General features: G+C 35.7%; 1 protein-coding gene across 2 annotated transcripts in view; it reads left to right on the plus strand.

The window, feature by feature from the left end:
* LOC107103688 (oxysterol-binding protein 2-like) overlaps positions 1-19,736 on the plus strand; it is a 21,635-nt gene extending 1,899 nt beyond the window's left edge. The window contains exons 2-13 of one of the 2 annotated variants that reach the window (XM_015403481.1): positions 2,758-2,956; positions 4,269-4,389; positions 5,841-5,907; positions 6,339-6,491; positions 8,057-8,302; positions 8,441-8,561; positions 11,142-11,245; positions 15,018-15,113; positions 15,990-16,174; positions 16,303-16,523; positions 16,767-16,784; positions 18,890-19,736. In XM_015403481.1, coding sequence (XP_015258967.1) covers positions 2,758-2,956; positions 4,269-4,389; positions 5,841-5,907; positions 6,339-6,491; positions 8,057-8,302; positions 8,441-8,561; positions 11,142-11,245; positions 15,018-15,113; positions 15,990-16,174; positions 16,303-16,523; positions 16,767-16,784; positions 18,890-19,032 — 1,674 coding nt within the window. In that variant the 3' untranslated portion in view covers positions 19,033-19,736. The remainder of the gene's footprint in view (positions 1-2,757; positions 2,957-4,268; positions 4,390-5,840; positions 5,908-6,338; positions 6,492-8,056; positions 8,303-8,440; positions 8,562-11,141; positions 11,246-15,017; positions 15,114-15,989; positions 16,175-16,302; positions 16,524-16,766; positions 16,785-18,889) is intronic. The other variant, XM_015403482.1, reaches the window with a different exon arrangement.
* Positions 19,737-25,520: the final 5,784 nt, after the last annotated feature.

Below are 25,520 nucleotides of genomic sequence, written 5' to 3' on the forward strand. Positions count from 1 at the left end.
CACACACACACACACCCTCAAATTGTTGGTGAGCTGTGTGTTAAGTCAATTAATTGATTCGTGTGTTAAACACAGAATGTCCGTATAGAACAGCTCCTTTGATCCCAAGGACATTCTGATTGGAGAAGCAGAAAATAGCAACTAGCAGAGTATTATGTTCTAAAGTGCTTCTTTCAAGAAATGTGCACATAAGTTATGACAAGATAATAGTTGAGCCATGATAGATTGGAGATTCAAACCATTAGATTACATGCTTCCAATACAGTGATTTGTTGCGGATATCACCTTTTTTATCTTTTAAGAATATTAAATGGAAACAAAAGATGGTTTTATGGACAAATATTAAATCAGGTACATTTTTGAAAATTAATGTTAAATCTTCAGTAAACATCACGCAGAAAATCTAGTATAAATTAAACTGATATGGGTGTGTTAATAAAAAATAAAGCGATACAAACTGACTGAATTGCTGTTAACTGGCTCCTGCTCTTGTATTGTCACTGCTCCAAGTGTCTCACTGTCTTTGCTGGGTTTGATTATTGTATTTACATATACATATACTGTATGTCTTATCATACAGTGGTTATTTTAAGTGATAGTTGAAGTAAAATGGGAGAGCAGTGTTATACAATTACTGTATAACCAGGCTTGAATTTTTATTAGAAAAGAAAAATGAATCAATCATAAAGATAGTCCTCTTGTTCAGTTAGTAACTGCTTTTTGTTTTGTTTTTTTCAAACTAACAACGTACCATCTTCAGTTTCTCTCCAGCTGGGGGAGGTTTTAATTTAGTTCATTCAACCTTGACCTAACTTCTCATATGTGCCATGTGTGGCTCTAGTGACAGATTGTCCACTTGGTACATTGTATGGATGTCAGCACATGCCTGTTTGGGGTTACCTTAGTTTATAACGTGAAAGGTTAACTTAGTTTGTTTTATGCACGTTCCATCTACTTATATGGTTTCAGTGCAAAACAAAACTAATCTTTGGGTGCTCTATGTTCAAAAGAAAGATGTTTGATCAATTTAACAGAACAGTTTCAGTTCTTTCTTTGCCAAATAATTTGATTAGATTTAAATGGGACATTAGTTCTGACACTTTTTATTATTATTATTGGTAACTTTTAATTATTTCCCTTATACTGTTATGCCCTGCTGAGCCTCTATTCTTCAACGCACCACAAGTCACATGCAGTCTGTGATCGTGCCGTGGAGTCAGCAGTAAAAAGTGGAACTCTCACACGTCTTAAAGTGTGATTCAAGTTTCATATTATGGTTTGGTTTGAGGAAGTGGATTTAGACGTCACATAGTTCGGACACTTATAGTGAAACTCGACTCTTTAAGCAGGGGATTCGTGACTGCTGGAGGTAAGAGACTCATTATTTCCCTAACAACACCACAAAACTTATATATCTGTCTTGGTTTTAACTGAATATATCAAATTACTCTTATTTAGTATTTTTTTTTTTTTTTTTTACAAATTTAAGCAACAATATCAGAGCCTTATATATTCAAAGGCTACATCATTACAGTCTTAATTCAAAATTGAAGTGTTAATGTAGCGAGGGTATAATCATGCATCAGTAAACTAAACATTAAAATCAAATATAGAGAAAATTGTTTTACTGTATACTTACTGTAATGTAGTGTTAACGACTAACTTTGATTTTATGTATAGCCTTTTTTTGCTTTAAAGTTTTTCTGTTTTGTTTTTGCTTACACTAAATTACAACATAACTAGACAGATTACAAATGTATTTCAGACCTGTTCTTTTATACCAAGTTGATTCAAAAGTTTCACTATAAGATTAAAATAAAAAGCATATATATGCTGATTCCTGCATTTGTTAGCATACAGTTCCACTTTTTTCCAAATCCTTAATGTTTTAGGCATCGCTATGTTTCTTTCATTTTTTTATTGTTGCAGGTACTCATTTATCCATGCGGTTAAGCTTAAACTCTAACGATTTCTCAGGTTCTGCAATGAAAATAAAATGTTTCTGGTTTTGACCATAAGCCAAATGCAACCATGTGATTTGTCATTCACCCTAGTAGACAAGTTTTACCATTCAGCACATAAAGGCAGAGGTATAATGCAAGGCAGCAGTTTTAGATGTTATTTCACACCTCTGTCCTAATTGGAAACCTCAGTGACCATCACGTGATATGCGTCATGGTATGAGGTCGAAGGAGATATTTTATTCAGGTTCAATGACCTTTTAGATTAATATGAGGAAGGCTGCTAAAAACTCAACACGGTGGTGAGCCAACAATTGCTGACATGTAATAAATATCTGATCTGAAGTAACCCTTTCTCAGAAGTGAAATCAGAGCAGCAACAATGCCCTCTTTTGGCTCACTTAATCAAGACAAGGGACTCTGATTTGTAGTGAAAGGCTTTAACTGCTCCTCATTAGCATGCTGTTTGTGAAGAGGTACATTAAACACAGCGAGGAGAGTCTGTAAGTGGCCTGTCTACATCTAATCATTGATAACTGTCCCACCCAGTGTTGATAAGGAGCTGAGGTTTCAGTGAGTGTCTGCAAGGTTGTTTCACTTTCCATTCTGACTGGTTTATTGAGGTTTAAAGGTCAGTTTTATATTTCAGATATTTATTTTTTGTTGCTTTTAACCCTCAATCTGTATCCTGCACACTAAGGATGTGTTCACATCAGAGGTTTTGGTTATATATCATAGCCATGTGACCATAGTGTTTGCAGGAGAAATAATTATTTGTGTTCATTTTTTTCCTAAGGCATGTCGAGACTTTTTGGACCTAGCTGAGACTCACAGCAGGAGATTGCATCGGGCGCTACAGTATGAGCGAGAGCAGCGTACACACCTAGAGGAGACGATCGAACAGCTCGCAAAACAGCACAACAGCCTTGAGCGAGCGTGGAGAGAAGCACCCACGCATGCTTCCAGCACACCCAGTGTCCCAACCACCAGTCAGGGTGAGACTAGATGCCTGTTTTTCGCTCACATGAGCTTTAGAAAGTGGCTGAAAGTCATGTGTAGCCTGAAGCCTTATATTACAGAGCATCCTGATGTGTAGGAAGAGAAGTTTTAGTTGTCTCAGATGGTCTCAAATTATCTCCACCTTCTTTTTTTCCCCCAAAAGAACAAATTAGCTTTTTAAAAACCTCCTAATAATCCTGTAAACTCACATTTTCTTGTTTCAGATTTTTTGTCATCTTTATAAGTAAAACAGTATGAGTTTGAGTTCACATGTGGTTGTCAAAAATAAACTATGCACTTAAATTTGACTAAGTGAGTTTTAGATTTGTTAGTTAAGAATAAAGGAAACAGTTTTATGGTAAAATGCTGATTTTTTTTATTTCGGTTGTTTTTATACACTTACTGTAAAACTGAGTCAGCCTATCTAGGATCAGTGCCACATAAGCTGCAATAAGCTGCACTTATCTTTGAATATCACCTAAATTATGTAATATTTTTTACTAACTTCCATTACCCCAGTTTAAATGACTGGTCCAAGAATCTAGGATATTTATTGCTATTTTGAAACCATAGTGAACATTTGCCTAGATCCCCATTTTAGAAGGCACACATAATGCCCTTAGAAAAATCTTAAACACTTGTAGAAAATATAAAACCCCTTTGAAAGAAAAATATGGGCATGAAAATATAGTAAAATGTGTAAATGAAGGGTATCTAGTGCCATATGATTCATAAAATTAGAGATCGACTGATTCAGGGTTTTTTTAAGGCTGATGCCGATATATATTTAGAATATTTTGTAAATATATTTTGCCATCAGTCTAACTGATCCTTAATAAATTTGGGGCTATTGTTTTGGTGCCGATATTGCTTTTTTTCTCCATTTAAATAATAAAAATCACTCAATGATAACAAATGTTACAAATGCAACAAAAAGAAAAAATATCAACAAATCATACACAACATATTAACAATAAGTAGCAAATGGAGGTAGTTGCAATACATGCACCTTACACAATTTAAAAAGATTGCTGCTGAATGCACAGATGAATCTGCAAATTCATGCAGGTATCGGCTGACACAGATAAAAGATAAACACAAATATCGGTCTATCTCTTCACAAATGCATTTGGACAGACTTTGGGTTTGATGCTGAACATGTTAAGCATAGTTTCAGAAATGATGTCACTATGGCTAATGTTATGAAGCTTATAAAAACACTGATCTTTCTTGAATTTCACCTTTAAGGCTGAATTTAACTGGCTTTACCTGATGTCTGCAAGTCTGAATGATATAACTTGACTGCAGGAAACCAAAGGGTGAACAAAGAGGACGCAAGTGATGAAGATGAGGATACTGAGTACTTTGATGCCATGGAGGATGCACCTACTTTTATAACAGTGACTGCCAGTGAAAGCACGCAGCACAGGTAAGCCTCAGTAGCTCATAGGGTTGTCACGATACTAAACTTTTCCACTCGATACCAATACTAAGGAAAATATTCGATACTCGATACCATTTTCGATACCACAAGGATAAAAACAAAGACTCCAAAATTCTACAGAAATATTTTCATTAATAAATAAAATACAATAAATAAATACAATAAACAATAAGAACAATATTTTGAGGTTGTATGCTGTGCACAATATTAAGCAAGCTTGATAAAAAAAACTTATAGAATTAAAATTAAGTGTTCCTTCCTTGGCTATGCTTTGCACACATTACAATGACACTAGCCAAACCAGTTAAAAAAACAAAAATAATTCTCAGCAGCTGCACCTCAAACAAAAAAAGTCTGAAACTGAAAAGTGCGTAGAATTATTCAATCACACAGTGTTCTGAATGTGCATTTTCCTCTATTCTTCACTTTAGATGAATGACTGCTTAGGTGCCACTGGTGGTAGCAATGTATCGATACTTTTAAAAATGAGTATTGTATCCGGATACAACGTTTCAGTATCGATACATTTTTGAGTATCGATACTTTTCACAACCCTAGTAGCTCATTTTAAAATTCAAGTAAAAAATTATTCATGTGTAGAACCTAGAAAATTAAATCTGGCTTAGTTTTTTTTTGTAAAAAATCAGGGTTTTGAGATTTATATACATTTTTTATTTTAGCTTCATCGCTATTCAACAACTAATTGTAGAACCTCATAAAGAAAACGTTACTTATATGCTTAAAACCATATATTTGACTCTTTTTTTAACTATAAAGTCTTTATGTAAATACAAATATTGTATAAAATAAAAATTTGTTGTCTTAAACTATGACTTCAATGTGCCAAATCTAGAAGTTGGATTTTTTAAACTGCTAAACCAATTTGAGGTTATCATTTTTTTTTTTTTGCTCATGTCCCGATAATCTGGGAGATCATCCTGCCATTTGTAAGAGTGATCAGATCTGCTTTGTAGAAAGTTGGGAACCCTCTGATCATAAATTAGGAAAATCCAGTATTTTGAATTTTCTATATGCAATATCCTACTGTGCATGATGTCCTGGTTCTCAAGCTCATGAGGATAAAATAAATTTTATTTTTTTTATTTTTTCCACCATTGATTGCTTAAATTGCCTACCTAGGATATACAGTTTTATGCCCAGTGGGTTACAAGGTGGCTAATTGCTTTTTGTCAAAGTAAAAACCTTTGTCAAAGAGCCCAGAACATACCAATAGAACATCTCATTCTAACTGTTATGGCACAAATGTAGTTTTCTGTTGTCCAGGTTCACTATTAAAAGTGAATATAGCTGATAGAGAACTCAGTTCCTATTCACTCATTTAATTTAATTCTCTGTGCACTGTGTACAGGAATTTTTCTGGGATTTTATTTACTTGCTTGTTTACTCAAGCAGAAAATGTTCTTATTTTATTCCAGGCGATCTCAGGGTAATTTAAGTGGAGCGAGCGGAGGCCAGACCAGTGACTGGAACCAGGACGACCATGTAAGTTTCCATCTTCCTAACAAGAATGAGTAATAAGTCTGACATTTGAAAATGCTGCTGACTCTTGTATTCTCAGTATAGATCCATGTGTGGCTCTGCCGGGCTGACACTTCATTGATTTACTTGTGTAACATTTATATTGGCTGGTCTCACAGATATAGTACAGTCTTTCACACACACAAAAACCCACGCACACAACACGTACACACATGAACTGTTATTACAGTTTTTCCTGCCACCATGTCATCACCCCAATGGTGCCACAGATGTATGGTTGGATCATTGCATTAAATTTTAATAGGTCAGAGATTTGTTTTTCCTTGTGTTTTATATGTTGTCATTATGTGTCACAGTTTACTGATGTTTTGAAAGCCTGATGAAACTTTTGCTCAAATTTGTGGATCCTCTTTTCTTTGTGAACTATATCCCAGATGTCTCCGAGCTATAACGATGTGTCAGGGAAGGAGCTACTGCCGCGCAGACAGAGGCGGACTCATATCCCAGACAAGCCCAATTATTCCCTAAATTTATGGAGCATCATGAAGAACTGCATCGGCAAGGAGCTCTCTAAAATCCCTATGCCTGTAAGTCTGAAACCTGGCACACATTTTCACTCCTCCGTATTTTCTATTATATTTTCAACATAGAACCACAAACTTTAATGGATTTTATTGGAATTAAGGGTAATAGAATGAAATAGAATAGAGTGCAAATGTAAAGAAAAAGAAAAAAAAATGTAGACAAATTTAGTGACCTTTTTCTGTGTTTTTGAGACTTTGGCAAGAAATAGTGAACAAGTTTGTCTTCAGTGAGCAGCAAGTTGCTGTGAGGCCCTCTGCTTCCCAAGCACTGAGAGATGGCCAGGTTCAGCAGCCTGGTTGTGCAGCAAACTGCCTGCAGTCAGCAGCGAAGAAACCCTGAAAATGAGTCACACATCAGTAAAGTGTCTAATGACTCCACCCTAGATTACAACAAGGGCTGTAAATATAACTTTTGGTTAAATATTTTTGTTTCCTTCCTTTTCCCTTAAACTGTTATACTAAATGGATCCCTTACTTAAATTTATTTACACACATTTATTCACCTCATCTTTTGGTGTGCCTCCACTACCCTTTCATTAAATTTGATAATATAACATTGTATTATTAAATTTCTTTCTATCTGGACGGTGTTGATTTCTTTCTCTTTCCAACTACCTGGATATAAATAAGATCAAATATGCAAATAATCTGTAAATATGACCATACAACTTACAATAATCTGTAAATATGACCATACAACTTACAAGATATTGTATATATAAACAAGTAATTTAGCTTTACTTAAAATATTTTTGGATTTTGTACTTTCAGCATTTTGTGGGATTTTGTTTGAAATCTTTTTGTTTGAAAACCTTCAAAAATATGTTTCATGTTTTGTGTTGTTTCAGTGCTCATTATTGTTTTACTCATTTTCATAAATAAAAAAGTGTTAAATGAAATAGTGGATCAATAAGGAGTATCGTTAAGACTAGTTAAGTTTTTAATAATACCCATCCCTAATCCAGTCTGACTGAGCTTAAATTGCTTTGAAAAGAAGAACTAAACGAATGAATGAATGAATGAATGAATGAATGAACGAATGAATGAATGAATTCCTTTTTTATTTTTGGTTTAGAAACAAAATTATTGTCACATTTTAAAAAAGTATTTATCCAAACAACGAAAAAAAGAATAGCCCCAAGGCTTATTTTTGCCTTCCCTATACTATATAGAAATGGCAAACATTTCAGTCTCTAGATCTGTTAATCTGGTTATCACGTGTTAGCTGTAGCTGCAGTAAGATGATCCTGCAAAATATTGAGTTATACTGAGACGAGCTAAATCAAAATGAAAGCCTTGCTTCAGATTTTTATTGTTAAATATTACAATACCGGCCTTTTTGCCTTTTCACTTCAAGATGATACTTTGCTTTATATTGATTCTATCATATACATTTTTTTTTTATAAAAATACAAAATTTTTTTTTTTTATAAAAATACAAAATGTGAAAAGGTTTAGCAGTGTTATACTTTTGTAATGCGTTTTATTTTTCATTTTTAACACGGGGCTAAAATAAATGTAACGCATGTAAAATGTGATACATTTTACTAATTCTAATTTTCCATCAGGTAAACTTTAATGAGCCTCTGTCGATGCTGCAACGTCTCACTGAGGACCTGGAGTATCATGAGCTTCTAGACAAGGCAGCACGCTGTGAGTCTTCCCTGGAGCAGATGTGCCTAGTTGCTGCCTTTTCTGTTTCCTCCTACTCCACCACAGTCCACCGAACAGCCAAGCCCTTCAACCCCCTCCTGGGAGAGACCTATGAGCTTGACCGCCTGGAGGAATTTGGCTACCGCTCATTGTGTGAGCAGGTACTAGTGTTTCCAAGGGCAGACTGTGTTTACACATTTCCCAAAGTGCTTATGCACATTTAAACCATAAACTGCTGTCAGATCCTTTTTATTAATTGCCTCCTCTCCTTGTGATTTTGTGTCTTTGTTTCTGCTCAGGTGAGCCACCACCCGCCTGCAGCTGCACATCATGTGATTTCCCAAAGAGGCTGGACCTTGTGGCAGGAAATCACCATCGCCAGCAAGTTCCGCGGCAAATACCTCTCCATTATGCCTCTGGGTAGGACATCCCTCTGCCTGAAGAGGCGTATTATTGTTTAAATTGAAAACATTAAAACTCAATGCTCTGTTCAAGAAAAAAATCGAATTGTACTTGGAGTTTATGAAAATGCAACATGATCCTAATTTTTCCTGGGTTAGTCTGTTTAAGGCCATTTTAACATGCTGTAGTTTAATATGTTCATTTAGCAGCTCCTTCCTGGTTCACTCTACTAAACTCATGAATCCGGCTTTATGATTTTAAAGCCTTTCCTTCACCTCAGTTGACACGCATGTGATTTGCAGACAGAGAAAACTGAAACACCAGAATCCTTCCTTTTATTGAACATTCCTAGAGAAATAACAGTAGACTGACATTGTGTGCTGGCGGGTCAATAAGTAGGACTTTTTTTTTTTTGCAGCAAATATCTAATATTTTCTTTTTTATATCTTAAAAATTAGAACATGGATGCGTGACTTAGATTTGCAGCCATTAAAAATAGACTGAACAAAAAATAAACAGATGAGACCAAGATGGAACTGGGTGGGAGGCCTACATTTTAAAAACAAAAAAATCCTACCATTGAGATACTGTTTATAAATTTACAATGATAGTGTCAGATCTCATTAGTACATATTTACCCCCATCCGTTCTTTCTCATCTGTGCTTCAAGCACTCTCTGTGATCTTTAGTATGTAGTGCACAGTCTTCAGGTGTGGAGTTCTACTGCAGAGAGACTCATCCAACATGCAGAATATCTCATTGCAAACCAGAGTTTGATCTAAAGGAACCTTAAATATGTGAGCTAATGCTAATAATAATTGTACATTTCAGACATTCATTGCTTACACTGATATTGTGATGACATTATTTGTGGGATATAATCTGCATACCTTATGCTTTGCCATAATAGACAGCTCTATGTTTGGTGAAAACTAAACAGCATACTGACAGAAAGAGCTATTACAAATTGGAAAGCACATTGATGGAGAGGTGATCATTTTGTCACTTAATGCAGCCTCAGAATTTTGGTACCTTTTCGTCACTTATTGACTCAGGAACTCTGTTATGTATCGTTGTTCTCAAAGGTCTAATGCAAAGCTATTTCTCTGACAATTCAGCCATGGGTCATTTAATTATGGTTAAAAAAATTGAAAGGCACATTTAAAGGAAAATGTTAGAACCAATAATCTTTTTGGGACATGGAACCATCTTTTCTTTTTTTTTTCTTTTTTTTCTTTTTTTTTTCTTTTTTTTTTTTTAAAAGAACCTCTTAAATAACTTCAAAAATTTATAGCAGCATTAGGCAATTTTGGAGTCCCTCCCTCTACAGAACTTTTTGGACCTTTTTGCGGGAAACTGTTATTTTTATTTAAGTCAAGTTTAGTTAATGAGTAAACCGTCTTTTTATTTGTACTCATAAGTTGATTCAATGTTCACATTTAAGTCACAAAGCAGATACGGTGCTTACAAGTCCAAGAAGAGGGTTGCATCAGTTTTGAACATTTGTTTTTGTTTAAAGTCTCATCACAGTGTAAAATCGCTCTTCTGCAGGCCCTGTCCCGATCCTATTCTCATTTTTATCTTTCTTTCCGTGTCTCTCTGTACCTTTTTTTTTGTAGGCTCTGCCATATCATAACCCTCCAAAATAAAAATAAAAACAGTCCTATAATCACCCCGGGGTAGTGTAGCATAGCTATTGATGCCAATGGACTTTCATCGGGACGCTATAAAGCTGTTTGTCTTACTGCAAATATAGACCCAAGACTGCCACTGGGTCAGTGGTACAGAAACTTACAAGCTTGGTTTTCTATTCAAAGCCAGTAGGAGATGGCAGCCCACTCATTTGTCTCATAGAGACTAAGATCACCTAAAGCAGGGAAGAGATATAAATATAAAAATGTTACTTAGTAGTGCTTTAATTTATTAGGCTTTAAATTGTAAAACCCCCATAAAAAAAAGTTTTCTGAAAATACTCTGAAAAAACAAATCCAAATATTTTAGTTGTTTAGTAGCAGTAGCCAGGACATACAAGCATTAGCCTAAATATCTGATTTCAATTATCAAAAGATTTATTGATTACATGTAAACCACTGACTCACCTGTTTGCATTAAATGGGGCATTTTCTTGCACATATAACAAATATAACAACAAAAAACAGCAAAGCGACATTGCTCTTTTAAATCTGGATGGTTTTAGTTTTAAACTCTGTGGTTTCAAAGTAAAACAAATATAATGAATTCTATATTGCACTATAATTTAAAGCAGGATTAGATGGATAAAACAAGATTAAGTGGATTTGATCCAGCAAGTTATGCGTATCTCTGGCATCGCTTACTCGGCTGTTTGATACCACATAAAAAGGAAAATAATGGCGATCATTACTGGTGAAATGGAAGTCACAAATATTCTGGGATGATGTGTCATTAGATTTAGGTAGAAGTGATTCTAACAAACCGTAAATTGTATAGAAAAGAGTTTTGAATCACAAATCAAACCCTATAATCTCTCTTTCATTTTTAATGCCAGCAGGAAGCACAACAAAGCTGGTGAAATCATACCCTCCTGTAATATCATTGTGTTCTTTCTTTGTTCCCCAGGTGCCATTCACCTGCAGTTTCACTCCAGTGGGAACCACTATGTGTGGCGAAAGGTCACATCCACGGTGCATAACATCATTGTGGGCAAACTGTGGATTGACCAGGTCTGTTATTGAGCGCTTTTCTTTTCAACTATTCTTTCTCTGCATTCTGCTGTGACCTTCAAACCAAACCTGCAGGATTATTTTTCTTTTTTGGGGGGGATAAATGTTTGCAGCACAGATCAGCACCGTAGCAAACTCTAACACGGAGTAGATCTTTATTAACACATTGACAATACATGCTTCAGATATAACTTTGGTCAAATTATTTTGCTTTCCCTGATTTCCTTTTTTAATTTTATTTTTTAACATCTATCCGGCTGACAGAGTTATTATAAAGACCTGAATATCTTAGAAATATGTGCTTTTGTGTTCCTACTCTTATGACTCTGCTGCCCTCTGCTGCTTAAAAACGTGTCTTTGGCTTGCCAGATAGGCAGTAATAAAATACAAAGTACAAACTGCTGTCAAATAAACAAAAATGGGACACTGATATGGCATTGATAAGGAGTATCAGTTAGTTAATCCATCCGTTTGAAGCTGATCTGGGCTGTGGGGCCATATCAGACTTCTCATTAATTCCTTCCACAGTTTTCCCATGAAGTCACTTTTTTCCAACCTATGGCCTCTTGTCTCTCTAAACTCCAGAAAACTTTTCTAAGGAAGCATCTTTGATGCTCTTAAGTGGCAGAAGCTTATATAATCTGAAGTTATAATGCATGGAAGTGTTGTTTCTGCTCTGAGCAATATGTTTATTATGCTGCTTTATTCACACTATTTCTACTAGTTTTCTACAGTCACAATATGAATATATGATTGCAGATCAACAGTAAATGAACCTTTTACCAGTCACTCTTCCTCCATTACTCCATCTGAGGTGGGAACATGTTTTAACGACAGAGGTCTCTACTACATTCATACAGAACCGCAAAGTGCTGGTTATACAGATTTCTTTGTTTTATCCTAGAATCATGCACCTATCGACCCAACACACTTTTGCATACTGATTCTCTTCTATAATGAAGGTATATGAATTAGAGATGCAAATTTTAGGATGTAGTTTTTCACACTGCGCTAGAAATCTCCATGCAACAACAGAGAAGTCAGCTTTAAACAACACAAACAGATTACATCCCTCAATATATGTTTGGAGAAAAAAATGTTTTTCTTTATAAATTTTTCCATTAAGTTGCACCCCAAAATAGTTTTAAATGAATTACAAATTACGAACTTCATGTCTGTCCATTGGGTAAAAATACCAGGTCTCTTTTTTGAGCCAGACGAATGGGCTGTTTCACTATGTTATAAAGAATTATCTGTTCATTTATAGTGATTATTTAAGTTGGGATGATGCATCAGACTTGAACTGAATTTATTGCACAAAATTTCTTAATTTCTGAATGTGGTTTAAGAATTAGAAAAGTTTTATTCTGTTTCTAAACACAGTTTTTTTTTTTTTTTTTTTTTTCATTTTCTGTTTTAGTCAAGGTTGAAATCCCCAGTATACAGATTTATTGCTGCAATGAATTATTGTGCACCAGTTACAGACTTTTTTATTTGTGAAATACTATATTTAAAAGTACAATTATTTACTCTGAAATGAAAGCTGAAATCATTTCTCTTTCTCATTCTTATCAACCCAAAAATGTGAAAAGTAGTTTTGGCACTATCAATACTTTGCCAACCCCTGCAAAACTTTCTAAAAAAGGTTTTTGACAGACTTTGTAAAAATGGTCCTGGAGGAGACAGGAAGTTCAGACAGTATGCCAATTTAAGTTCAGCAAGCTTTTATAGGGCAGAGTTTAATTGGTCCAAAGCAGAATGGGAATCCATACTGATGTATACATGCTAAACCATACTCTAGGATGCAGTTGAGCAGTTCTGTAAGCCTACACAGTAATACAGTCTGGCTGAAGATTGCACAATGAGCTGACCCAGGGTTCTACAGATAATAAAACAGGGTTTATTGTAACATTTGAAAAATTTAGAATTTTATTATTTGTGGGATAAATGAAGAAAAGTGACTATAGAAAAGTGTTAGAATTTACTAACTTTATTTTTTGTATTCTTGTCTTAAAGATAAAATTCAGATATAAGTAAAAGTATGAAATGTATTTGGTCTTTAATCTTTCTTTTTTACTAAGGTTTTTCTCTACTTCATTAGTTTTGTCTACTCTTATTGTTTTGTTTTGGTGTTTGAGCAACTTATAGACGCCAGAGATAAAACCGTAACTAACTCTAAAATAGAAAGTGTTTTTTTATAGGCTCATGAATCCATATTAATGTATTCAGAATTGATTTGGCAATCTTCCACTGGTTGGGATTTATGTACCTAGAAACACACTGACATGTAAAAAAAAAAAAAAAAAAATTTTAACATCATAATTTATTACGTATGTCTTTTTGAATAGTACTAATTAAAGTTTCCCAAATACCAAAAACAAATTATCACAATAGTGCAGAATCCCAAACAGAATTGAGCACAAAGGTTTGTAGTTTTTAAAACAACAATTCAACTAATATATTTAGATTTTTTTCCATGAATGCCCAAAATCTTAGACTTTGAGAACTTTTATTATCATTTTGTATACACTGTGTACATTCAAGTGCAGCAGTGTTCAAACGGTCAAGAGTGGCTGAATATATGAGTGTGATCATAGCTTCAGCAAATGTAGATGCAGGAAGAGCAACCTACTTAGGAGGGAAGTGCCTTATCCATTAGGCCACTGGGTCCTTGAACGACTTGAACACGATTTCTTTGAAGTTGCAGTTTTTCTATTAATACTTTTTTCGATTTACTGTCATCAGATTTGATCAGCCTATTGACAAAAACATATTTGTAGGAGGATGGCGTGAAAACAGATTAGGCATTAGTAATCTGAATCTAATGCCTGCAAAGTTGTCAGAAATGAACCATCACACTCTTGTGTCTCTACCTTGCCTTTTAATGAATTATAAAGAGTAAATTACTGAAGTGACGTAATGCCCCAGCTCTTGTTCCTTTATCTCTAAAACTTTCATATTTCCAGTTATTTCACTTACAACGTTTAGCTGAAAATTTTTCCATCTACTCTGCAGTTAACAACTAAAATTCTTTTTATTCTCTTGCTACACTATGCAGATGCCCTGTCTGTATTCATAAAGATTCACTCCCTTCAGCATGCCAAATGCTTAGAGACCCCAACTTACATCAGTCTGACCTTTGTGTTTAAAAGCTGATAAATATGAACGCCTTAGGGCACTTTTAGACTGTGTGTAGAGACTTTAATTTTCAGATTGTCAACAAAATAATAATAATGATCATAATGATGAGAGTGAGATCATAGTAATATTTACATTCCTTATGCTTATAAAGTACAACATTGTAACAACCTTCGTCTAAATACACACGCATTATAAACCAAGGGCCAATATATACACATTCCTGATAGATGCAACAGGGCTTGATGTTTCATGTAATTAGATTTTTTTTTTTTTTCACATTTAGATCCATGTAGGACATATTTTCACAGAAGCCAAAAAACAAGCCTAGATGAGAAGCAAAGTGGCAGCAGCTTCACAAGCAACACATCCTGCATAGCCAGCATTGCTGATCACTTATAATCAACTGAATGTTGATTAAAAGCACATTAGGAGAGTGTGTGCGTTTAGCATTAAGCTAATTATTAAAAAAAGGATTTGAGGAGTTTTTGAGGAGTTTAACTCAGCACACATAGGTGCATCATGATCCAGCTCATCTATAAGCTGGTGATTAACATGAAAGGAAAAATAAATAGTTTTGTGTTGTCATGTAGCTTGTTTCCCTCCCTTATAATGTTCTGTATGTTTTTCTCAGTCAGGAGACATCGAGGTCATTAATAACAGGACGAAGGAGACCTGCCAGCTGAAGTTCTCTCCTTACAGTTATTTCTCCAGGGATGTTCCACGGAAGGTAAATCACTTGGGGGTTAATTTGTACAATGCTGCCTCCTGCTGGAATTTGTCAGTAAATGTCTTATAAAACCTTTTCACATTTTTTTGAAATACCAACCACAAATCTATTTAATTTGTATTTTATGGAATGGATCAACACGAATATAAAAAGCAAAATTATAAAGAAACTAATTTGTGAATGCCTCAAACGTTCTTTATCAGATAGATCAGAGATTTGGTCATAAAACATCTGCAAACTGACATTACAGCACATTGCTGTAAACTGACAGGCCAGGCAGGAGAGCACTGGGTAGTTAGGACTGTGGTAACTCTGATGGATCTGCTGCATCCACAGCTCAGTTGGAAAAATCTGCTAAGAGGACAGTCGTTAGTCTTAATGACCACATATTTTGCATTTATGGAAGAGTTGCAAAATAAAAAAAAGCCACTTGACATCATGCTGTTGGACTTCCTTTCTCAGACTTTATGGGAAGAAGGATGGGGCTAACTACAGGCTAAACATACAAAAAAATGACTAAAAGTTTGCTAACTACTTCACCATAACAGAATAGTTTAGATCTTAGATATGTGTAGAAATATTATATTTGTTTAGTCTAACGACTTGAGATATTTGTGTGAAAATTGTGTGAACAATGGGCACAAATTTACATTTTGTGGAAATAAGACACAAACATACAACTGTAAACATACAGTAATCTGGGTTTAATCATTTATTAACCATTTACACCTTGCTGTATTGAGTTCTTTAAAATTTTAATAGTGATTATATGGCAATATGAGCTTAATTTTTCTAAATATTTGTTACAGTCTCCTGAAATATTAGGACTTTACCTTGAAGTTCTAGACATATGATTAAGATGATTCCCCCCGGCAGGTAACAGGTGTGGTAGCAGACAGCGGAGGCCAGGCTCATTACATCCTCTCTGGTACATGGGATGACAAAATGGAGAGCGCTAAGATCGTTCAGAGCAGTCGAGGAGGAAGCGGATCAGAAGGAAAGCAGAAGACAGTCTATCAGACTTTATCTCCCAAACTCCTCTGGAAGAAATACCCTCTACCGTAAGCCTCTGCTCCATATATCAGACAGCTACTATTATTGAGTAATTGCTGCTGTGAAAAAATGGCCCCTGTGTTCAATCAATATTATTGACTGTATAACATCAAAACATTTCCCCTCACTTTGTCAGGGAAAATGCTGAGAACATGTACCACTTCTCAGCTCTGGCTCTGACCCTGAACGAGCCTGAAGACGGGGTGGCGCTGACCGACAGTCGGCTGAGACCAGACCAGAGGCTGATGGAGGAAGGCCGGTGGGATGAGGCAAACTCGGAGAAACAGAGACTAGAAGAGAAACAAAGAGCTGCAAGAAGACGGAGGGAAGCAGAGGCCACAGATGCTCTGGATGAAGGCATGTCATACACAGTAAAAAAGAGTCTGCACTTTGAAAGGAAGCGATTACTTTATCTAGTCTTAGCTGTTGGGACATACAATTTATTTTGAAATGTATGAATTCAGAGATAAAGATAATTAAATATTCTGAAAAATTTTAGCCCAGAGCTGGATTCATCATGTCTCTATGTTGGACAAATGCAGGATTTTATTCAATGTATCCATGCCTTGTCTTTCTTTTCCTCCCTCTGTTGATGTTCAGAGTGTGATTATGATTCTGGTGAGTGGGGATGTTCTGTGCCCCTCCTTTGTACATTCCACACACTTTCTCCATTTTTTGTGTGCCCTGTTTGCTCTGCCTCTGGATCTGCATGATACTCACCCTATGTCAACTTCTTGGAATAACAACTTAGGAAAACACATGACATTTCCCTGCATACATGTGCATTTCCATTAAGGACTGGCCTAAGATAAATGCTGAATCAAATATAAGTACAGAGCTTTACAAAAGCATTTATACCACTTTTCACATTTTTTCCAGTTTATTTTTAATGGGATTTTCTAATGCAAAGTAGCCCATAATTGTGCTGGGAAAGGAAAAGGAAATAATATTTTTTCAAAGTTTTAAGATAATTCTCTATAGAATAGTGCCCTGCAAATCTATTGAGTCCCTTTACTCCCCTAAATCCCTAAATCAAACTATAAAACGGCAAACCAGACAACTCAGCGAAAAAGGTGGGGCAGGATTTAAAGGAAAAGTCCGGTCGGCAAGGAATGATCATTGGATCATTATCTATGCCTAAAACTAATACCTTTGCGGTGATTTAATGAATGTAATGTTAATCAGTAAAAAAAAATTGGGGCCATCTTTGCCCCAATTTAGTAACACCTCACTCCTGACATCCTTCGGTGTCACATCATGTTGCAGTAAGCCGAGCGCCACTCTCCCTGCTTTGCAAGCAAAATCAATGGGAACTATGAGACACATCTGTAATCAACAACAATTATTTAAGATTTCTAGAGGACCTCACCATTTAATTTTGCAAGAGCTATAGTTAAACTGACAATGCCCACATGCATGGCATTTGGATGTTGTAATACATCGGGTAAAATACAAAAAAAAGTGTTATTTCACCTTTTCGATTCATGATCCACCACAGATTGGTGTGTCGTTGGTTTACCAACTTGAAGAGGGAGGATTTGCCATCAAACTTCTGGCCAGAGAAAAAACACGTAATATGTAGCCAACATTTCAAAGAAGAATGTTTTCAATATGACTTGGATAATAGCGCGTTGTGACTAACACCAGATACAGCACTGGGACTTGATGAACAGCCGATACCGCACGTGACCTCACAAACCAGTAGGTGGCCATAGTGCTCTTTGACAAACATGGACGTCTCCAGTAAAGAACATTCACATGAAAATTTCTCTTAAATAAAACACATCATTTATTGAATAATATGTAATAATTTCATATTTAATGTACTTTCAGAAGTTTCAATTCTGAATATGACCGGACTTCTCCTTTAAAGCAATGTTTTGGTTCTAAAACTATATCTGAAGCTTTGAACATAGTGCATGGCACTGCTCAATCCATAAAAAAAAAATTGGGGGAGTAGACATGTGTCTGTCAACCTAACCTCTGCAAAGGGAGCTTCAATTGGATGGAAGTAGAGAAGAGGCCCATGGAAGCTCTGTTAGAGCTGCAGAGGTCCACAGCTCAGGTGGGAAGAGAAGAATATCAATTGATCATTTGCCCCATAAATCCAAACAGCAGCATACTGCTGTAACACTGTAACAAGTTTAGCAGGGACGGTAAAGCCAGTTAGTCGATGGAAAGATTGCAAGAAAATTAATTACAAGAAAACCCTAAAAGATGACTTTAGACCCCAATTCACAGTTATGCACTGCTTTGTGTTGGAGTACAGAAAAGAAAATCTCAGTAAAGTAGATTGAAGTTGTTATAGTAATCTGGCATAATTGTAAAATTCATTTTGTGAAATCTTTAGATGCACATTTGGAAAAAAAAAAAAAAACTCAGTTCATTTGACTTGGATTTGTTATAAGCATAAAATCACTACACAACTCCCATATCTAACAATTTCACTTTTTACCAGTTTGATAGCTTAAAACAAATGATGAATATGATTTTATTAATTCTTTGCTTTTCACTTATCTTCCTTGTTTTGTTTGATGTTCCTTTTAGATTTTTGAAACTCGTTACTGCTCATTTGGAGCTAAACCAAATGTAGTGCAGACACCAGTGGCAACCCATAGAAAAAAACATCCCTGTATTTCTTAGTAATAGCTTTCAAGTGTCGCCTCTCTTCTGGAGGATGTTTAGGTAAACGTTATGATGTAAAATCTTTGCTTCTTCCTCAGGTAGAGACTATGAAGGCTACCAGCCGCTGTGGTTTCACCAGAGGAGGGACTCTGTCACTGGAGAGACAAACTTTGTGTACAAGGGAGGTTACTGGGAGTCGAAGGAGAAAGAGGACTGGAGCATGTGCCCTGACATCTTTTAGCTCAGGAGCTCGTCTTGGATGACTCCGACCTCACTGGACAGGGAGCTGTCCAGCCTCTGGCCTCAAGCAGTGAAAGCTAGCTGGCTTACGAGCACCAAAAGGACCTTTAGGAGTGTGAGAAATGTCTCACACAGTCTCTGATTACACATTACCTCCAAAAGATATGTTTCTTTATTTTAACTTGGATTAAAAAAAAAAAAATCACAGGGAGTTCTGTCAGCAGTCCTCCCTGCACAGTGCTGAAATTCTGCTGCTCCACAAATAAAACTCACAATGCACTTTTCCAGAATGTCCTCTACTACAGATTAACAACAGCAGAGCTAAAGCTCATATGATTGCAGATTTTTATTAGTCTGGTGAAATAATTAAAAGCCACGCTGAAACACAGCAGTGTTAAATTCAGATCAGTATTTCCACTGGATGACAAACATCGTCCTTAAAACTTAAAATCCCACTTAAAACAAAGCTATAGACTTTTTACATCCACATGATTACATTATGGTGGATTTGCAAAGAAAGTTGTGAAAGTGTTGGTAAGAGGGATTGTATGATGAGATATAGCAGATCAAAGTGCTAAAGTGCAATTACAATGAAATCATAAAAGGAAAAACTGAATTTTAAAGTAAAGTCTGAAAATCAGGCTGTATATGATAAATATAGAATAAATCAATATAAGAAATAAAAGTAGTAAGTTGATCAGGTTGCAAAGCAAATGCTTTGCAACCTGATCAACTTACTACATTGTGAACAGATCATTCATTTTTACCAGGAAGTTATTTAACATGCCCGATTCTAGGAAGCTTTTTTTTATTTGCTGAAAGTCGGTGTTTCTCTCAACACAGCCCTGCAGTTGTGGTTCAGAGAACCTTTATGTCGTCAGCAAAAAATTCCCCTATCTACGTTTATTTCACATTTACTGAAGCCTTCAATGAGACTTTTGGAAGCACTTTCTGCTGTTGTTGACTGGAACGGTATTTCTCAAAACCGTTGGAGAGTGAAGGATAATTTCTGATGTGTTTATACTTTTGTAGTTTTGTTTATCTGCTGCAGGAGATTTTGTAGGCCTTTTAATATTTCCAATGATGATTTAAGATGATTTTCTATAATCAACTCCTAGTCAGAAAATGTTGTGATCTTAATAAATAATATCTTCCAGCAGGAGGTACCTCAGGGCATCAGGAGGTCCTAATCTGGTATATTTATCATTTTACTGGCCCACATGGAGCCAAAGTTCAAACTCTTTAGAAAATATAGAAATATACACAATTATATATGAGATTTTAGAGTTTTATGGCTATTTAACTACATTATATGTAATGATACCTAATAACACGAAAGTAAAATGATGTGAGAAGAAAAAAATTGTTTTGTTTTTTTACATGTTTGATGGAATGAAATGACAAAGTGTGTCATGTGGATGTAGAGCTGAGAAGTTAGGAATGAACCTGGAGATTACTGAATAGATTTCATTTGGCATATTTAGATTGTGGGTGCACCCAAGTCCCTTGTTCTGAACCTAACATCAAACATAGAGCTAGAATAACAAAACATAACAGTCTTTTTCATTGACATAAAAGCAACCGTCTTCATTTGTGCCAACAGTCATAACCATTTACCATGGAGTTGAGCTCAGATGTTGAGAATGTCTGAACTGAAAGTTAATGCAAAATACAGAATAGATGTTTAGAATCTCCCCCCCACTCTGCATGTTCTTTAACTTTTTTCTCTGGTGCTCACACACAACAACACCCTGTGTAACCCTTAGTGATTGTACAAGCTGAAAAAGTCTGGACCTTATCACTGATGCATTCATTAGTTACCGCACAGTTCAACCTGCGACATGTTGGTGTTTCTTACCCACCACCTCTTCCATCACCAGTGGCTCTCATATCAGCGTAGGGAGTCCTGTAGCCGAAGCTGGATCAGGCTGTGTGAGCAGCTCCGGGTGAATTCAGCTGACAGGCGGGTAAAGATGGTTACAGAGGCAGACGGGGCCGGTTCCTGTCGCACTTCCCTGTGCAGGCAGCTGCAGACACAGAGGACTGCTTCAGCTGCTGCTGCTTTGGCACCAAATCATAACTCCTTTACTGTCGGCGGAAATGCTGATCTGGAATCAGCACACAAAGACACACAGGAACTTTTTGCCTTCAACTGACTGAATAAGGGAACTCCCCTGACCTGTGCACTACGAGCCTATGGTGACAAGAGTTTTAAGAAAACGAGTTAGTATTTTTTGTAATTATTACTAGTAATGTGGGAATCTTGGCTGGAGGTAATTGTACCTACCCTCTATTCAATTTGTGTGAATATTTTGTGATAAAATATTAACACTGTCAAATGAATAACAGTTATACTAAAATAAGTGTGATATTTCTGTACAGAAAAGAATGAAAGAGCCTGAAGGATTCACTGTCACTTTAATTTCTAACCTAAACTCATTCAGCAAAAATGAGTTAACCCTGAGGCACCTGTAATTTGGCCAAAAAACATCTTAACACAATAAAAAGTGTTTTTGATAGTCTTCAAGGTTTACTTGTTACAAATGCTTTTCTCCATGGTTTTATATACATCTATATATATATTTGTGTGTTTGAAATGTGTGAAAGCCTGCTTGCCAGTTCAAATAACAAAAGGTGAAACCCAAAGCCTGAACCAGTTTAAGAGCCAGAGGAGACGTATTAAAAAAAAAGAAAAGAGGACAACATGATCCACGCCCTGAAGGCCAAACTACAGCATTTCAAAGAAAGGCAACGCCACTTACCAACAAGTTTAAAAGCCTTTTAGAAGCGCCTCAAACTGGTTAAACTCAATTAACAACTAGATAAACCACAGCAAAGGACAAAGGGTGACATTTAGTGCTGGAGAACAAGGTAAAGTCGCAGGGAAAGCAGAAAGGAACTCAGACAGCTAGTTGAAGAGTCCCATGCAACACCTTGATCTGAGTGTAGCTACATGGAAAAACACAATGAAAACATGATGAATCTACAGAAACAGCAGAAAGATAATCTGCACATATAGGCAGATGGAGAAGGTGGCCAGATCCCTTGCAGAAATCCCCCTTTTGTTCAGGACATTCAGAAATGACCACCAGCGCATGGAAAGCAGAACGAGCCGACCTATTATCGCATGGTTCCACATGAGCCCCTGACTATTTATTTATGTTATTTTATTTATTTTTTTAAGAAACAATGTTTGTTTAAAAATCAAATTGTGGATCTGATATGAGTATGCGCAAAATAATAAATAATTGAGTCAGTAAATCAGCAGTGTGTAGATGCAGGCATGAAAGGAAAAAGTGATGATTGACTTGTTGCCTGTCAAGTCAAATCAACACTATGCAGCTGATGATCTGGCCATGTCCACTGAGCAACAGAGAAAGACAAGATGCATGAGGGATTTCATTCATAAGAAGTTTAAGATACGATGTTTGAGAAGCTTAGTTTATGATGTTTAATTATTTTAAGCATAGCAATTTTTTATTACATTTCAAAATAGCAACACCTCGATGACAGATGAGGATCTGCTCAGCAGTTCCTCTCTACCTGCAGAAAGAACGCAGTGTCCATAAAGCATAAAGTTAATGATTAGACTGAGCAGTTTTCTGCCTCTAAATGGGAAAACAAACTCTATAAAATTGTCTAGGTAGGGGAAAATATTGTTTTCATCTTCTTTTTCCCTTTAGAGAGGGTTCTAATATCAATATCCTTTTACAGTATTTTTTCACTGTGGTGAGACTCCAAGATTTACTTCCATAATGCTTTAGTTATCTGTTCAGATTTCTTTTTTCTCAGGCATCATTGTTGTCATTCTGGTATGGTCATACCATATGTTTTTTTTTTTAAATGAACATAACTGCTTGACTGACACACTTCTTTTCAGAATGGTGACAGTGATGAACACTGGAGATAATTTTTTTCAACTTCCAGACTCCAAGATGTTTGCATCTATCCTGCTGTTAGCAGGTTATAATGGCTGAAGGGGTATTTAACATGAAATATGTGAATAATATAACTAGCAGTAATAGTTTTTCTTATTTCTTATTTGATTTGTTTTTTTGCAAACAGCTGGTAATTGGTTTTTTTGCCGATGAAGAAAGATTTTTTTAGATTGAATGCCTCTAGGTAGAGCTGTAGATGCAGTCATGAAACATTATTACATCTGTGAAGTTATTGGCACTTTTACAAAGTAAACCTTCTCATTTCTTCCTGGAGTTTTCAAAGCATCCAAAGCATTTAATTTGATCTACTCTGAAACTATAAACTTTGATAAATCAGATTTCTTTTAATTCTCAATAGACAAAATTAAAAACAGTCTCAACGCATTTTTGGATTTCCCTTCAGCATTTGGACACACTTAGTTACTGCTTAGATTGCTTATGTCTTGGGGTGGCTCTGGCTCTAATAATTGGGAAACGATTAATTTGCACAGAGATATTTTCTTTCCAGAGTTTTACTCACTGATCAGTTTCTGATTCTGAACATCGCACACAAACAAAGGCTTTTCTCTGTTTTTTATACAAATCAGTCCAACCTGCTGTGTTCAACTAAAACATTGTTTTAATGGGATATATATGAATGCAGAAACAGGAGCTGCAGTTACAAAGAATGACGGTTATGTGTAAAATCAGTTGTTTTTCCATCTCTGTTTTCCCTTTAGCAACTCCTTACATAGCTAAAAGTTGCTGTTCAGGAGCAGGATCTGTTTAGGTGTTTCCATAACGACCAGTTTTTCTCAGATTTCCTGCAGCAGCAGCAGATCTTCAGCTCCGATAGAGTCTGGCTCTGTAGCAACTTACTCTGCATAAAGGTAAGTGACAAGGCAGCAATATGTTGATGAGGGGATTGTGTATAATCTTTTCCTTTAGCATCCAGTTAGATGTTAATGATGCCATTTTAATGTTGCAGTCTGTTGATGAAAAGCATAAGTTTGATTTTTTTTTTTTCTCTTTTACCTCCTTTTAAGAACAGCTACACAATCAGAATCAGAATCAGAAATACTTTAATAATCCCAGAGGGAAATTACTTTTGTTACACGCTCTAGTTACAGTTTTACAGTACATGATATATACACACATCCAACTATACAATATAATAAAGATAAAAAATAAGAATAAAAAGAGATAAAATATATATACACATATAGCTCTTCTGTATATATATCTGTACATATGCCTATGTATATGTAAAAACTAAATCCAAATAAAGTGAAAAGTCCAATTAAAGTGAATAAATCCAAGTAAAGTGATACGTGGCGTGCAAAAATAGTGCATAAAGGCGATCAAATCAACCTAAAATGCTTTATTAATGTATTTAGATAACACATTGTAACATTTTCCTTTAAAATAAAGAGAGGTAGTCTATTGTCTCCTTGGTGGAACCATTTCCTAACAAGCTGACCAGGTTGCCTTGTCAACCGGCCTGTTGAGCAACATCCCCCACTCTCAAATTAATCATGGCTGTCCGTCAGCCTTAGCCACTAGTTCATGCTGGGGGTGTGAAATCTCTGTGGGTTAGTTAACCCAACAGCTGCTTATTTTTACAGGTTTAGGGCATGGCTGGTCATGATGGTAATGAAGGAAAAGACTTAGAGAAAACCTGCTTTTGTTTTTGCTCTGGTCAGTAGTTTTAAAGCCATTCTATATTTCTGTTCCTAAATTGCCACCTCATATTTACCCCGTTTCCTTTTTAGATGCAAATCAAACAGACAACATGATCAGACTGGATCACTGTGACCTCCTCCTAGATTCAATAGATCAACAGCTTGATCAGCTGCAGGTTAGCGAATGTTATTATAAGTCATTATCACCTACAATGTGTTCACAAAAAATATTTTTTTTCAAAATGTCTTTACTTTCTGCAGATAAAGTCTCCAAAGCTGAAAAATCACATCTTCCATGCGACAGGAAATGCCAAACCTGCAGGTAATTTATGATTTATTCCAACATAAGTGCAAATGTTTGAGTGTTACTGTATTACTGCTTTGAGTATAAAAGTAAGTGGCAGGGCAAAAAATGAAAGACTTGCAATGTATATATGTGTATAATGTAATAATGTATATATAATGTATGTATGTATGTGTATATATATGTATATATACATATATGTATATGTAAAAAATATATATATATTATTACTATTTTATTTTTTTTCATGAAACTGGAACTATGTTTATATCAAACTTAAGCCGATTCTCCTGATGGAGGGTGAAAGAAAATGCAAAAAGGAATAACTATGTTTTATATCTGAACATAATTAGATGGATATTTTCATATTGTCAAGTTTTATTTGTCCCAACACCAACTCAGGCTTTCTAGTGAATACTTTACAGAACTCATTTTTTGCACCAACTTAGTGACAAATATTCTTAAATATGTGTCTTCTAACTTTGCACCCAAACTCTTACTCACTTTTTTGGTTTTACAAAATACCTCCAACACAGTCATACTGGACTGAGAACTTCCCGGATCATCACTTATCACGACTCTAATT

Source organism: Cyprinodon variegatus, unplaced genomic scaffold, assembly GCF_000732505.1.
Source record: "Cyprinodon variegatus isolate N-32 unplaced genomic scaffold, C_variegatus-1.0 Scaffold1504, whole genome shotgun sequence".
In the NCBI taxonomy this organism is placed as follows: domain Eukaryota; kingdom Metazoa; phylum Chordata; class Actinopteri; order Cyprinodontiformes; family Cyprinodontidae; genus Cyprinodon; species Cyprinodon variegatus.